At 44.3% G+C, this 17020-nt stretch overlaps 1 protein-coding gene across 2 annotated transcripts in view; it reads left to right on the plus strand.

Moving 5' to 3' along the window:
* LOC146867094 (uncharacterized) overlaps positions 1-17020 on the plus strand; it is a 786406-nt gene that overhangs the window by 505061 nt on the left and 264325 nt on the right. For both annotated transcript variants that reach the window (XM_085603528.1, XM_085603529.1), the window contains one exon: positions 14639-14800. In XM_085603528.1, coding sequence (XP_085459654.1) covers positions 14639-14800 — 162 coding nt within the window. The remainder of the gene's footprint in view (positions 1-14638; positions 14801-17020) is intronic.

The raw sequence follows: 17020 nt of genomic DNA on the forward strand, positions 1-17020 counted from the left end.
TATGGGAACTGGGGACACTAATGTCTGTGTGGTGGGTGTAAGCGAGAGAGGTAGGGAAGAGCCTGGGGCAACGGGCACAGCATTTCGGCCTATAATTTCTGCAGTCTCGGCTGTTGGAGCCGAAGAGGAAATGAGGGGTGCTCCATCTGAAGCGGCCCAGTCAGGAGTAGGGGAACCGGAGGCAGGAGCATTGGAGGCGAGGTGCTGGGTTGGCGGGGCTGCTGTATATACCCTTTGCGGGGTATAAGGAGGTGGCGGCCGCACATCTAACAGATCCTCCATGAAGGGATCGCCTTCTACGCATGTAACATAAGACTCATCACATTGCAATCTAAACTTCCGGACAGCACACTCTATACCCTTATCTATCTTCTCTCTCTCGTACGCTATAGCCTTTTGCATTACTGTCTGTGTCTTCCCTCTCCGTGCCTCCTTCTCCGCTCTTATCTGTATTTGCTTAGCTTCCTTTTGCCATACCTAAAGATAGTCAAACATTGACTGCCTACATCTTTTTGCAAACAATTTATCCTGCAAGAAGTTCAATTTCTGTTCATCAAAAGAACCTGTCAAAGGCCACTGTAACTCGGCATTGTCCCTCGTATATTTTTGCCATAATGAACTAGACATAATAGGGCCAAGACCATGCTTCACATACAGGTCGAAGTTTGGGGTGCCTTCTGGAGGCGCAGGCTGCCTCTCTTTCAATCGAGCATCGTCAGAGCAACAACGGCTGCAGACGAGCCCAGTCTGACCAGTCTCCTGAGATGACTGCCGAGGGACCACCCCCTGTCCTCAGGGTAACACAAAATATACATTTCCAACACCTCTAAAGTCCTGCCCAAACTGGAATTTTCCAACTCAGGCCATGGTGAACAAAGAAGGCAAACAAGGATGCACCATGGCACAGAGCTGGGTACATGCTATCTCGACCCCAAGGCCGCTCGGCCAGTGCCTACCATTCTAAGATGTGGGAACAGGTCTATCTAACAGCAAAGGTATGCAACAATAGATAGTACATTCAGTAGTGCAGCTAAGCTTCAACCTTGAGAAGTACAAGCTGGAGGCCAGAGGCAGTCTTTCTGCTGAGGCAGGCATTATAAGACAGGAGCTCGATCTCAGTTACAAAACAAGATGGCGCCAAGAAAGATTGCACCATGAATGCTAACTTAACACAGAATAGAGTAAAAGCATTGCAAAGAGAGCACTTCAAGTCTGTGCATTACGGGAATAACATTTCAAATCTAACATGGGTGCCGTGCTTTATTTCAGCACGGCACCCGGTTTCAATATATTTCGTCCGTTCCACCTTAAAATAGCAGCATCGGGCTGCTGGTCACCTTCCTGCCGCTGCATGCCTTCTGCTGCTGCCGATCACGTTTTAAGAGGTAAGTGGGGTGGGAGGGAGCCCCACAGGACCCAGGGCAATTGGTAGGCTGTTGTCTTCTCACTTGGGCCCAGTGAGTTTCATTGTGGGGCCACCATTGTCTGCATCACCCTGAATGGTCATGCGGGCCAAAGCGGCAGCCGCAGAGTATCTCCAGGCCCCTGGAAGCACAGCTTCTTGACCAGGGCCTTGTGAGTCCTAACATATGAGGTTTGTAATTGACTATTTTGTTTCCAGTATGAATAAATAATTATCACGCATTCTGTACTTTCCTATATTTTACTTGTCTATGATGGCCCATCGTAGAGCTAGTATACAAATGCATATATAACATTGCAATGCAATAAGTCTCGCAATTGCAAGATTTTGAGGTATTGCCATTGTAAATGACAATGCCTTTTATTTATGTGTTTAAAAATCCTGCAATAATCAAAGGCATTTTCATTTACAATACCAATAGGTTACAGTTTCTAAAATAAGAGACCTATTGCGTTGCAAATGCTTGTTTAATAATGGCAGGCGTTAAAACGCGAGGATCTCCGTCCCAATATTAACTGCATCACCTGGAACGTAAGGAGATTGGGTGACCCACGTACGCGTAGGCACATTAGCGTATCTAGAAAGACACAATATACACATCGCATTATTACAGGAAACTCATTTTGCTGATGCCACACACTCTACATTTGGTACACGACGGACATCCTACCGACAATTTGCTACATACTCCTCATACTCATGTGGGACAGCAACATTAGTGCGCAACCGTACACCGTATATCACGCAGGGATCCAGCATTGACCCCCAGGGACCCTTTACATTAGTCTGGGGTAGATTGGTAGCTTACTCGCTCACTTTCGTAAACTCCTATGGCCTGAATGTTGATGACCCTTCCTTCTTTCACAAGCTATGGGGCCAGATAGTAGACACTGGTTCATCTTATGTGTTATGGGGAGGGGACTTCAATTTATCTATAAATGCTGAACTGGGCAGTATGCTTGGCTCCCCCACATCTCGTGGCAGAGCTTCCTGGCATGTTCGGGACATCGCTATGGAGGGTGAGCTACTAGATGCGTGGCACACATTACATCCACTGACACAGAAGGGGAGGGGACTGTCTACTCTAGGGTACATGCCAGTTGGTCCAGATTGGATTACTGACTTCTATTGAGAGGGATGGGTTCCTGGATTAAGGGAGCCACTCACTTAGCACATACTTATTCAGACAGCTCCCCTGTCCAACTAGAATTAAGCGCCTCCACTGCATCACCCATAATTAATAAATTGATACATCTCCCCAGTACTACTACTAAAAACTCCCTTCAGGGCAGAGCTAGGACAGGAAATACAGGATTTTTTCACTACAAACAGTTCCCAAACGAAGTACTGTCTGGGAGGCCTTCAAGGTCAAAACACGAGGAATATGCTTATCTAAAAGAGGTGGAATAGTACAAGCAAATTAGAACTACATTACAGAATATAGAGGGAGACATTAAGAGGCTAGAGACGCAGATGGGTGTGCTTCGAAGACCCTGAAGTGACCAGAAAGATTAGAATAGCCCAGTTTGAGTTCCAAGACCCTGCTGAGCATGAATGTTTATACTGAAGTAAAAATGATCGGGCAAGGACCTACGGTAAAGGAGAGTGCCCAGGACATGCTTTAGCGTCCATGATGACACGCCCCTGCTTCACCACCACTGTCCTCGAGATCTGGGATGTCGAGGAGAACTAGGTGGAGACATCCTGGGAATCTTGAATAGATGTGCATCATTCTACAATGCACTATATACATCATCAAGAGAAGGGGAAGTGAATGTAGACACTTACCTGGAAGATGTCGCGCAGGGATGGTCAGGTATTGCACAAAGAGTATTTCTAGTAGTAACAGACATAGATGAAGATGGGGTCAGAGAACCGATAATGCAATTAAAATCAGGAAAAGCCTTGGGCCCTGATGGTCTACCTTCAGACTTTTATAAAACCTAAATTGGCAGCCTCACTCCGATATTGAAAGAGGTTTATTTTTAAGTTAAGCAAAATGGAGAACTACCGCCCGCTATGAGAAAGACCATGATTATGGCTCTACTCAAGTACAGCAAAAGATCGGACCTCTGCGACTCCTGCCGACCGCCATCGCTCATTAACCATGATGCAAAAATGTTGGCCAAAGTGTATGCGAATGGCCTTAGCCTCCTGATGACATCACTAGTCCTACCAGATCAATTAGGATTCATAACTGGATGATCCACCTTGGATAATTTGTGTACTCTATTTGCAGTGTTACAAGATAATGACCCAGATCTATCCGCTGTTGCTATTTTCCTCAATGCCACTAAGGCTTTTGATTCCTTAGAGTGGGATTACCTGATGGCAGTTCTTTAGCGCATGGGGTTCCCCACAGAGTCTCTTACGTGAATTGCCCTTTTAAAGTCTGGGCCCTCTGCCAAAGTGCAGATAAATTGGTCATGCTCAACACTCACCATTCATCATCACTCGACGCACGAGGCAGGGAATGCCCATTGTCGCTCCTGCTATTCTCGCTGTCAATGCAGTCACCAGCTTCCAGACTCCAGCAGCACCATCGTCAATAGGTACTCCGATACCCCACCAGACAGCTGTCATTATGCTTATGTGCTGATGACATCACAGTATATCTCGGGGACCCCCGAGATGGCCTGAACCTAGTACTCTGCGAGTTTGTACACTTTGGAGGTCTATCAGGAATACACATAAACTGGGAAAAAACACATATTTTCCCACTAACAGATTCCACCTACAACTTTCATTCGGATTACCCACTAAAATGGTGTGACTCAACACTGAGATATCTTAGCATAGTGATGTCGAGAGATAAACTTGAGCTTTTATAGGCGAATTATTGCACTGTCCTGACTAGTGTAATGGACAGTATTACCTGGTGGTTGTCACTGCCCCTATCCCTTGTGGGACAGTTTTCCCTTATGAAGACGATCATCCTTCAGAAGTTTTTTTATTTGTGTCTTAATATTATCTACTCACCAGAGCAACACTTTTTTACAATGCTTAGAACACAATTGATACGACTGGCCTGGGCAGGTAAACAATCTTGAATAAAATGGGAGACCCTTACACTGCCCTTTGAAATGGGAGGTATGGAGCTTTACTTTCTATGTGCACAGGCACATTATGCAATCTGCTGGTATAAACCAACCCCCTACATGTGACACATAGCCGTAGAACAGGACTACGTGACCCCGATCCCTCCCACTGTTTACCTAGGGCCCAAGGCATGTGAGAGTGTCCCTGCTAACTCCACTGTTGCTTGCACTGATGCAGCCTGGGACAAACCTGTCGAAAATGCAAGCAAACCTCTCTTATATTCTTATGTTCTACGATACTCCCATTGTTCAATCAAGCAGCAGCACCAGTCACTCTGGAACTTGTGTGCCGAAGCATGCTACTCAGAGCAGGCATCGCAACCTGGGTAAACCTGTATAGAGATGGCCTATTCATAGACAGCAAGACTTTCTTCGCTCACAAACAACCATTGCCCCTAGATTAACCCTGGGCGTAGTTCGCGAAGTAGCGCTACGCGTAGCTACGCAAAGTGCACTTCGCACTACGCAAGCTACACGTAGCACTTCGCGAACTGCGTAGTACCCTGTTCGCACCGTGCAAGATGCAGTTTTCAATGATTTCACAGTGCGGACAAACATCTGGCACTGTGCAATCATTGAAAGTGGCATCTTGCACAGTGCGAGCTGTAGTTTTCTGCCGCTCCAGTAGATTTTTACTCGAGCTGCAGCTTTCTCAACGCAGACTGGTAGTTTCTCATCGCGAGCGGTCGCGAGCATACGCGAGCATACGCGACCACTTGCAATGAGAAACCTGACCTCCCCGCGTTGAGAATCTCGCCGGGAGGTTTATTTTCCACGCTCGCGAACGAGGAAAAAGTCTCGCCGGGATGTCATTTTGCTTGCTCTCGGTCGCCAACTTGACGTTGAGGACCGCGAGCAAGCAAAAAATGAACGCTGCACTACGCAATGCTACGCTACGCGTGTTTGCACTGTGCTACGTGCAATTCGCGTAGTGCGAAGTAGCGCAAACTTCGCAAACTACGCGAGCGTAGCGTAGTGCTTTGCCCAGGCTTACCCTAGATGTTTTCCTAGATTTTAGACTGCGACACAAAATCCAAAATGCTACCCCAGACTTTCCATGGGAACTCCCCACCTGGTATGCACTAGAAGGCGCTGACTTTCTACATCTAGCAAGGTCATGACACCAGGTTCAAGCCTATTGGAGAGCTGTTGAAGAAGAACTGATGTTAAAGACCGAAAAAAAAATCTCACACTCACACCATTGGTAGAGGTGCTGGGACACACAAGAGACATAGAAGCAGGACATCGTAGATATGTATTATTCTGTCTACTTTTAGCCAAGAGGCGGGTTGCAAGTCAATGGGGAAGAGAGCGGGCTATGAAATTCAAAGTGTGGCTGCAGGACTTAGGGGCAGATGTACGACCGACCGTTTTTTTGCAGTCGTAAATGGGAATTCGGCCCGTTTGCAAAAATGGGCTGCCCCATGCACAAACCATATTTTGCAAGTCGGTAACCTATTACCGACTCACAAAATATGGTTTGCGACTCGCTATTAGGAAGAGGCTTGCCAAGGGCTTCCCTTCCTAATAGCGAGTCTAACAGCAATGTATAATTGGTTTGCAACCACATTTGTGCAGTTTACCACCTACCCCAAGTAGGTGATAAGCCACATGCAAACGGGACCCCTGCCTGCCTTAAAAAATATATTTTTTTTAAACTGCTTTATATCCCTGGGAGTGCTTGCCATTCCCAATAGAGTCACAAAATGCGCTTGCCTCATGAATATTAATGAGTCATGCAATTTGCGACCCCATTGGGAATCGTAAACAGTGTCTGAGACTCTGTTGTACATTCACTTTTGCGAGTCGCAAATTGCGAGTCACAATTCAATGCAATTTGCAACTCGCAAAAGTGAATGGTCGTAAATCTGGCCCCTAATGTATTGTAAAGATCAGCTGCTCACATATGCTGAATTACTGCCACCTAGCTCTAGACCTAGGGATAAACGGGTACCGCTGGAAGCCTACCTTCTAGCCCGAGACCAAGATATAGTCAAAGACCAAACTCAGACACAGTAGCTCTGACGACATGCCACACAAACCTTCATTACTGAGGACCTGCGCAATTTACCCACTGCTGGTGTAACTCACTCATCAACACAAATCCCTTCACACATCATTCTCAGAATCCCATATGGAAATGAGCCCCCCGGTCTGATTCCAGAGAAATCGGGAACTGAAAATGTGGTATCAATTCTCTCAACAACAGTTTATCTACAGTGAGACTGTCATTCCTCCTGGTCAGGTATGCTTCAACCCACTGAGAGAAAATGCACACGCGAACTAGGACATATCTCAGCCCATTACGCACTGGCATTTTGATAAAATCTGTTTTAGATTGAAGGGACCTCCGTATTTTCTGTGTGACTCCTGATGACGGAGGTTATTCTCCCTACGTTCATCAGCTGGCTGACAACACATTTGTGGCATAAAAGTTTTGCCCATATTTCTAAATTGAGGGTTGAACCAGTTCCGCCTAAATAACCTCACCTGGTTGGTGGAACCATGGCTCATTGGTGATAATAAAAAGCCTGGCAACACAGGCCTTCCATCAGCTGAAACCCAAATGTCATCCTCGTTCTTCACACAACTTGTTTGAACCCATCCCTACTGTTCTACTTCCTCTTGCAGTCTCTTAATTTCCTTCCAAGTGTCAGCAACAGTCAACAGAAGGTTTAATTTGAACTTATTAACATATTAATTTGAATATTCTCTGTCAAAGGCACAGGATCCATAAGCACAGTACCGGGCAGCTTTATCAGCATATCAGTTGCCAGCTGTTGCATAACCATTTTCACTCCAGTGTGAAGTGCATTTAACCACAGCAATCTCCTAAGGCATCTGCAACACTTCAAGCAGTCTCATTACATATGTCCGATTTCAAATGATGTCATAAATCCCGTCTGTCCGAGGTCATGGACAACACCAAAGCCATACTGACTATCTGTAAAATGGTCACTTTCAACTGGTCGGAAATGCAGCAAGCTCTGGTAAGAATAACCAATTCAGCCCCTTGGCAGACGTTATGCTGCGGAACGAGGAGGCTTCCACTATCCCTTTGACAGTACAGACTGCATAGGCAGCTCTCAAATTCCCCCCGTCTTTTCCACAAGAGCCATCCACAAACAATACATAATCAGGCTCTACAAGGGTTTCATCTTTAATATCTGGTCTTGGCTTGGTGTACAATTCTGTGACATCAAAACAGTCATGCTCGATTCCCTCCCCCTCAGTTGCACATTCGGGCAGTGCCACAAAGTGGCAGAGATGAAACTGGAGCACCTTTTCTGGGTGATGTTTTCAGCAGCAATTATAACTTTCTCATACTGGGTAAGCTGGCTGTTGGTCAAATGTTGGGTTTTGGTACATGTAAGTAATACCTTCACTAAGTATGGACCCATTATGATAAGATGATAGCCCATAACTATATTCTCACTCTGCTCGATGCTGACAGCTACTGTAATGCCGGCTTTAAGGCAACCAGTCAGTCCTTAGGCTACAGGTTCAAGTGTAGCTGAAAAGTAAGCCACAGGTCCTCTGGAATCACCATGTCTTTGGGTAAGCACTGAGAGAGCACAGTCCTCCCTCTCACTGCAGAACAAAGTATATTCTTTGTTGTAGTTGGACATTCCCAGAGCTTTGGAGCGACAGAGATTTTCTCTCAACTCTAGGAAGGCATTTGTGCTTTTGTTGTCCCATGGTATTGAATCAGACACATCCTTGTGTGTCAACCTCTCTAGAGTTTTAGCCATTCGGGAAAAGATGGGGATCCACTGACAACAGTAGCCCAACATTCCCAGAAACATCCTGACTGCTCTCTGAGTGGCAGGAGGACTAATTTTCAATATGGCAGAGATTCTGTCTTGTGACACCTTCCTTGCTCATTTCTTGATATGATGTCTTAGATACAGGACTTCTTTCTGACAGTACTCTAATTCACTCTGGGACACTTTATGTCCTTCTCAGCCAAATGGTTCAATAAGGCAATGGTGACTTGCCTGCAAGTTCATTGTGATATCGACACTACCAATATGTCATCAATGTATTGAACAAGGACTGAGTTGCATGGCAGCCTCGCAGACTCCAAATTATTTTTCAAGATCTGGTTGAAGATTGAGGGACTTTCTGTATACCCTTGTGGAATTCAGTATCATGCCAAGATTCTGAGAAATTAGCTATTTTCTTGCATTGTGATGGAAAAGAACACTTTAATTAAATTAACAACCGTTAACCATTCCACTTCACACTGTATTTGAAACAATATTGCAGCAGAATTCACCACCGGACATGATGGAACAACAATATTATTAATCTTTTGCAGGTCCTGCACAATGCAATATTTGTCACTAGGCTTCCACAGGCCCATAATAGGGGCGTTTCAAGAGCTCCCAATAATTTCTGTTGTGACACGTTGAGGTATCATGGATTCAATTATTGGGGCAATTCCAGTCAATGTCTCAGGTGTGAGATTATATTGTGGAGTTCAGGCATTCTCAGCATTAAGTTTAATGGTAATCTGGACCGGCTCTACACCCTTGATAAATCTGATATCTTTACCAGAAAAATCCCAGACTTCCGGTCTCACAATGTTTCTTAAATCGGGGGATAAGACTTATACAGTTATCAGGGGAAACAAGTCAACAAGTGTCTCTTGCCATTTTGATATCAACATCTTAATCAATGGTTTGAAATTCAACACCATCTGGTGTGCAATAAATTGCGCAGTTTAATTTGCATAAAAGGTCATGCCCTAACAAATTGACTGGATTTAAGTCACATATCACAACTTGATGATTTTTTTCAAAGAAACCTATTTCAACTGGGACTTTCCCTGACACGGGGTTAAAATGTATGTATCAGCCACATCTACAACTTGGATCTGTTTTCCCCAGAAAGTTAGGTTTGGTACTTCAGCTGCTCAAACAGTGGAACGGGTTTCACCAGTGTAGATCAAAAATTACACTTGGTGGACATTCACTTCACATTCCACAAGTAGACCACTTTGGTCTACCTCCAAGACTGTGCCAATCATGCAATCTTCCTCCTACTGCAGGCACCGTCATTGTGATTGATCTGAATCATAGCCTCCAAGCGTGGTCAAAGACAGGGAACGGCTGGAGTGCTTACTGGCTACCAAAAGGATTCTTATCTCCTCTTTGGACTTAGTTCGCATTGAACCTTGGGTTCCACATATTCGGCTGAGGGATTGGAGCTTATGGAACTGGTGTCACTGGGACTTGTGACATATTTGGGTTCTGCATCCTCTGCATGGGCATATTCTGCATCTAAATCAAAGTAACATTTTGCATCTGCATAGGGTTTGCATTCTGCCTTAGGCTCCCACTGATAGATCTAATCTGATTCAGTCGATACTCCCACTTTGAGTAGCCTAATAATGACACAGGTTAGACCGTTTCAACATTGCAATAGCCATCCCCGTATTGGAGATCAATCAGAACTCCAAGGCCTCTACCTTGCGGGATGTTGTTTCCACTTTGCATCTTCTGTCCCCTATTCGGATATCCTACTGTCAGGAGGAGTGAGACCAAGAGGGGGGAAAAAGAATGGAAACACTTACCTGCAATCCGCCAATTGTTGCTGGAAAACATCTTTCATAAAAGAGGAAATGAAAACAGACTATTGTCAAGACTGCAGGGATCCAGAAATAGAAGGACAGGGAGAAGTTAAAAGGCAGGAACAGTAAGAGAACATGGGCAAAGGGAAGAATGACGAAAGAGAAGAGCAGGAAGAAACCAGCCCAAAAGGAGGAGAATGCTGACTGGGGTTGCCAACACAGCCAAAGCAAGAAGGAAGCAGGTCAGAGACTCATCCCATTTGCAGCAGTCCCAAGATTCTGTCAACCATGGAGCCTGAAAAGCACCCTGAAGGAGTCCTAGCCTGTGAAGAAGACGCGGACAGAGGGAGACGGATTGCTGCTCTCACCACTGATGCTGAACACTGAGTCCCTCGCCAGTTGGTGCTGAGAACCCGCCACCCTCCAGGAGGGGCATGGCTCACTCAGGTGCAAGCCTGTGTCTTTGAGTAGAAGCAGAAGGGTGGGAGAGGGAATAGTACGGGTGTTGAAGAGTGCAGGGACAATTCAGTTAAGCGTTACGCCACAAAACTATCTTAAGTGAAAGATACCACTAATTGAACCATCCTTTGAATTATATCTATGATAAGAGAATTAAATTGGATTTTATTTTCCCTTTTTATGATTTTTTTCTGTTGTTTCCCCAGTGCCTAAAAGGGAAAAAGGATTAGAGTGCTTAGGAAGCTCAGTATGGAAATGGACAGAGACCATTCATATAGAGAGGAGAAAGCACCCTAAAATTGAAGCAAGAAATACAGCAAGAGAGAGAGAGAAAGCGAGAGAGAGAGAGGAAGACATAGGAAAATAGAACAAAAGACCATAGTAGGAATATAGAAAAAGTGAAATTTTAATAAGAAACTTACTTTTGATCTCTTCTTCCGAGGGTACTGGCGGTGGACTGGACTCCAATACCTGAAAGGAAACCATAGATACCAGAAGGCATCAAAGGAATCAAGACTTTACTCAAACAACAACTTCGTATATACATTGTGTCACTTCAATAAAAATTCTATGGAATAAAAGTATAAAGACAGTGCTTAACGTCTACTTGAAATCATTGCTAATTGCACATCAAGTTACACCTACCTCTTGCATTCCGCCAACATTTCTCACATACAGACTATTCTGGAATTCCTTCTGTGACAGTTTAGTCTGGGCCAGCATGAATTTTTCCTTAAGCCATTTCTGCTTCATCTCCTGCTTATCACTACAGTACTTTGCATATTGTAGTATTTCGCATAAATGATTACTTTGACAACAAATCACGTTCTGCTGAATATGCAAGCTGATCTTTGGACTCAACCATTGAGCCACCTGACACTTTGCCCATAAATCACTGATCTGTCAAAATCCTCTGACATCATCATTAAAATCTTCGCAAACCAATCGACATGAGTATACCACTGATCAGGATTCTCCCTTAACTATGGAAATTGGTCCATAACAGAGGCTAGGTCACCTCGACTCCAAGGCACATGTACATATCCCCCTCCATGAACCACTCTTTAAGTAGAAATTCTTGGTTGTGGCACCTTCCGGGGGAGCTGGTGGTGGTTTCTCCTTCCTCTCTATAATGGCTTCCTCTTTCTTCCTCCTTTTTTCTAGCCCACCTACTCCACTTTTGTATGCTGCCAACCAATTCCCTCACTTGTAACTTCATCCCAGAAGCCCTTATGTCTATAATCGCTTCATCAATAAACTGAGCCTGACAACTCTTCTGCATGGTTTTGATTCTGTATAGGTCTATATCATACTCAAGTTCCACATCTTTCAATCTATTATGTGCCTGGGCTGCATGACAAGTAATATCCTTGTTTAAATATGTAAGCTCTTTCTACTGATATTTGCCTATGTCACTACGGTCAAGGCCTCCCGACATGAGCTCATCAAACTCTAGCCTGAGTCAGATAACATCTAGTGGTCTTTCACCTGACTGAGTCATCTGCTCATCCTCGACCTCTACCATATCTCTGCTATCTGGGCGATTCGCCAAACAATTGAGCCAAATCCCCAAAGTCTGAGGTACCTATTCCACCCTGTACAATCGAAGTTGTTAACACCAGAGCCCCACCTGGTCCCACAATTCGAGGACACTGCTGACGGCTCTAAATAGCAACTTGCGAATTCTGGGGTGAAGGGATAAACCCAGAAGCGGGTGTTCGACCAATGGCTCCTGAAACTATGGGCAACAGGGCAATACTCATTAGGGCAGTTACAGCTGGAACTGTCAGCATTTGTGTTGTCGGGACAGGAGGCATTGGCCGAAAGACAGGTACAACTGGAGTATTAGTAACAGGAACAGTCATGACAATTGCTGTCAATGTGGACACTGGCATACTTGGCAAGGTCGGACGTAACCCTCCAGTCGGAGTCATATTGAGATCAACAGGGGCAGTGGCAGCAGACTGCTTCCTGTGTTGCCATCATTATTTTCAGATTGGCAGCATTAAGGGGTGGTGGATGAGAGGTCAATAAATCATCAAGTAAATCATCACTAGAGTGGCTATCGGTACTGGACATAGCCCACCCTGCCCAGTCTCTCCACTTGGTCATTATGCATCTTTCTCAGGTCCCTAATTTGGCGGGATACATTTAGCCCTTTTCACCTCTTACGTCAGCCTGCGGAGGCTCCCCTCCTTCTCGAACATTTCTCTGTTCGACGCTGTTATGACACTTTACATCTCTGTAGTGTCAGGCTATTGTGGTTGGGGTAAGTATACCTAAGGCCGCCCTGCATGCAAGGCCTAGTTACCCTCCTCTGGTAATGACCGCGCGCCACACTTTGTGCACTGGTCGCGAGCAGCACGCGCACATTTATTTATTACCGAGCCCGACGCACACGGTGCAAGCTGCAGCGTTAAATTATAGTGGGGCGGGTGGCTCACTAAAGCTATGTAAGGTAACCAAAGGAGGCTGTGAAGATTCAAACTGACGAATAGAAAACTTTCATTTGAGCACGTAAGCGTTTTCATAGCAGACTGTCATGTCGAAGTAATTCCAGATTTGTCTCTTGTGGGCTGATTAGTTAAATGAATGATCATGCACCGATTATTTCTGTTCCCATGTGTAGATACCCTCCACGCAGGGCATGACAAGCAGTCTTATTGGAAGTAACGTGAGTCTGAAATCAGCTATGTGCGCTAGGTGAGAGGAGTGAACCTAAAGTCTCTATGACCTGCTCTAGTCTCATAGAATCTTCGTCTATGGTCCAATAATGATCTGTTGGACGCTTTCACCATTGTCATTAAAGATGGTATCTGTCCCCTGCTGTATGTTCAGAAGTGAATGCAAGCTAAGCTATTGAGGAGTTCCTCGAACATATAGAGAAACAAGGCCGTAGGTTGAGCGCTTTCATAAAGTGATGGCACAGAAAGCTGAATTGAATATTCTGTTCTTGTACTCTAGCAGGTATTTCATTCCTCATAAACGTGTACCACTTTAATTATCTCCCGATCTCATGTTCAGAAGACTTCTCAAGACCTGGCTCTTCGAACAGTAGTAGCTCCCCCCCCCCTTAGCGCCTTGAGACCCTCACTAGTATGTAGTATAGACTTATAGCCCGCCGTAGCGGGCTATACCGGCTATTAAAGGCCCACTGCAGCGTTAACGGCCCGAGCCGAAGGCGAGGGACTTTAACAAAGAGCCCTGCTAGAACTTTCTGCCACTATAGGGCAGAATGTTCTAACAAAGCAAAGCCTTCAGGGAGGCGAGGGGATTGAAATCCCCTCAGGCACCCTGAAGTCTTTGTTCACAGCCAGAGCTGTGAACAAAGACACATTGGAATGTTGGTGCTCCGGGCGTATACCAGCCATTATAAGCCCGGAGCACTCCATTGTTTTCAATGGAGCTCCCAACATTCCAATGTTCTAATTGCCGGTATAGCCGTGCTACGAAGGGCTATAAGGCTATTAGAACATTCTGCCACTAGAGGGCAGAATGTTCTAACAAATTAAACAAAGCCTTCAGGGAGCGCGAGGGGATTGAAATCCCCTCAGGCGCCCTGAAGCCTTTGTTCACAGCCAGAGCTGTGAACAAAGAAACATTGGAATGTTGGAGCTCCGGGCTTATACCAGCCATTATAAGCCCGGAGCACTCTATTGTTTTCAATGGAGCTTCCAACATTCCAATGTTCTAATGCGCTTTACAATTGTTATGATTGATTGATTGATTGATGTTGTTGGCACGATTACCATATTATTAAAAGGTACTAGACCTCACTTAGCGCAATATAGCACAATCTTGTTCTTGTAGGTAATCATTCTGCTTTTATTAGTGAATATTGTAAAATATATAATTTATGTCTTTGAAATGCACCTTACAGTCTGAAATGTATAAATCTATGTAAATGTACTACATTGCGAGTATTTAATTTTCATTATTTCCCCGAATGAGCACTGTACTGTTAGAGGTTTCACTAGAATATAGACTTACTAAAATCAAGAGACACGTGGTTTACAACTGTGTTAGAGTGTTTTTCTGCTAAGCATGTTTTTGTGATGTAGTAAAATGGGACTGTCCTTGCAGGTCAATCAAAGATCTTCTAAGGCACTTGGCTCTGGACTAGGATACCTGGAACACATATGTCAACTCATAGAGAAGATAGGCCAGCTTCAGGAGCACAACCTTCGACTCCAAAAGCACATTTGTGGCTTGCAGAAAGAGAGAAAAATGAAACAACTGAAGGAGGTAAGATCATATCGCCATGGTCTGTGGATGGTCAGGTATATTTCAGATAAAGTCATGCTTACTGCGAGGAGGCTATTGCAAGATACTGCATAAGGTGGGAGGTTATAACGAAAGGAGGCCAAAGCCTGAGGCTCTTCGAAAGGTCACAGAAAAACAAGGGGCTTGAAATGTTTGTGTTTACATTCGCTCTGGGGGCACATTATTCATATAATCTATCTGTTCCTTAAATAATTGCCAAGATTATCTATTCCACGGCAATAAAACAAACCAGTATACAGCCTGTAAATTAATTAAACAGGTCGCCAGAGTCATGTGCCAGTTTTAACAATTATGGTAGCATGTAGACAGCAGACTGCAGCTCTGCCTTACCTGTAAAAGTCTCTCTAATAATGTATAATTCCTTAACATTTTCTGCTTATTTGGGACACAATTGAAGACTACATCAGCTTATTTTTATGAACTGTAGAAACAATGTTTGTTCAAGTAAAAGGAATCTTCCAAAGCGCCACGGAGATGCGTTGCAGAGTCTTGTAAAAATCGGCGTGGCCTCTGAACACCTCTCTGCAACGCAGCTCCCTGGCGCATACTGGAGGTACCTGGTGGGCTAGTTGCCCCCAGGGGCCCGCAGGATTGAAGAGGGATTAATTCCCCAACTTAAAACGCGCCACAGGGCGTGTTTGCACACATCACCTCAGGCCCCGCCCCCTTCCTCCACCATTGTACAAGTATTCCTCTAAAATCAGCCGAACTACGAATTCCGATTTACTCACCTGTTATTAGGAGAGAACCCAGTGCTGCATCTTTTAGCCCAGCACTGACCCTGAAAAGTAATTCTAAGCGTACTTACCAGTAACTTGTATTTCCTTCCATAGCAATTCATTGTGTGGTTTTCAGCAGAAAAGTTTCTAAGCGTCTATTTTCACAAAATAAAAATATTCCTAAAATATCGTCTGTATGACTTAAACTCATTCTTTCAACTGTTTACAGGAGATTCACCAGTGCTGGATCCAGGATCCACCACGGAGTAAGAAAAAGTAACGATAACACTACTTACCTGCTAAGTGAATTTTCTGCCATAGGATAACATTGGTGATTCTATGTGAAAAAATGTCTGTGTCAACTTTTAAAATACAATAATATTCCTTAAAAATCACTACTGTAACCAAAACGCTTTTACTTAACTGTTTACAGAAGATGTCCAAGGACTGAATCTAGGATCCAGTCCTGTGGTTAGAAAAGTAATCCATAAAGTAACTAATTGCATTTGACTAGAAATTCACATTGAGCTCAATGTTGCATTGAGTTTGAAATTGTGTTGCTCATTGCAACAACTGTAACTACTGTACTTAAAAGTCTATTGCCTATTTGCAAAGTATTTAAACTAAAGTAATTCATTCTGAGAAAGTATATTTTGTATTGTAATGTATAATGTAATTATAGTCAGTCAGTCATAAGCTTTTATTCGATATGCAAGATATCTTGTAAGCATAATAAAATACAATCATTACAGTATACAAAAAAAAAACATTGCTACAAGAAGCCAGTATAACAATTCATTAAAAAGATAAAAGGACATGAAATGCCCGCTTCTAAATTAGCTAAAAAGGAATTAAACAGCTACTGACAATCTCTTACAACGAATAAGCCAAAACTGCTTTAAAATTTTTGCTGTTCCACACACTATGGGGGGGGAAGTGTCCGTGGTTAAGATACGCAAGGCTACTCGGTGGCTACGTGTGCCCATGTTTCGACAAAGAGGTTTCAACCAAAAACTCCTAGGCCTTGCATAATCCGGACATTCAAATAGGACATGCGCAATGGACTCAACCCTACTCGGGCAACATGCACAGTTGGGAGAAGTACGGGCCGCTGATGTCCAATTCGATACCACAACACCTAGGGGGAGGGATCCAACTCTAAATTTAAAATAAAGGGCTCGGTCGAAGGGGAGGGTGATCAGATCCAGGTAGGGTTCAAAAGCCACTATGTCTTTGATTTGTAAAAAGGCGACAGTGGACTTGCAGTGGTTAGAGTTTGTAATTAGACGCTCCGCAATCCATTTCCAATAAAGCGCCTTAACAACTTCTTTTGGAGGGGCTGAACGTGATGCCCAATGGTCACCTAGTCCGATCTTCTCCAAAAGCTTTTTAGTTTCTCTTAACCATCTTATCTTAGCCCAACCCCCCAGACTCATTATTTCCCCCAGAGCATCCGCATAGG

Source organism: Triturus cristatus, chromosome 1_2, assembly GCF_964204655.1.
Source record: "Triturus cristatus chromosome 1_2, aTriCri1.1, whole genome shotgun sequence".
Taxonomy (NCBI): Eukaryota; Metazoa; Chordata; class Amphibia; order Caudata; family Salamandridae; genus Triturus; species Triturus cristatus.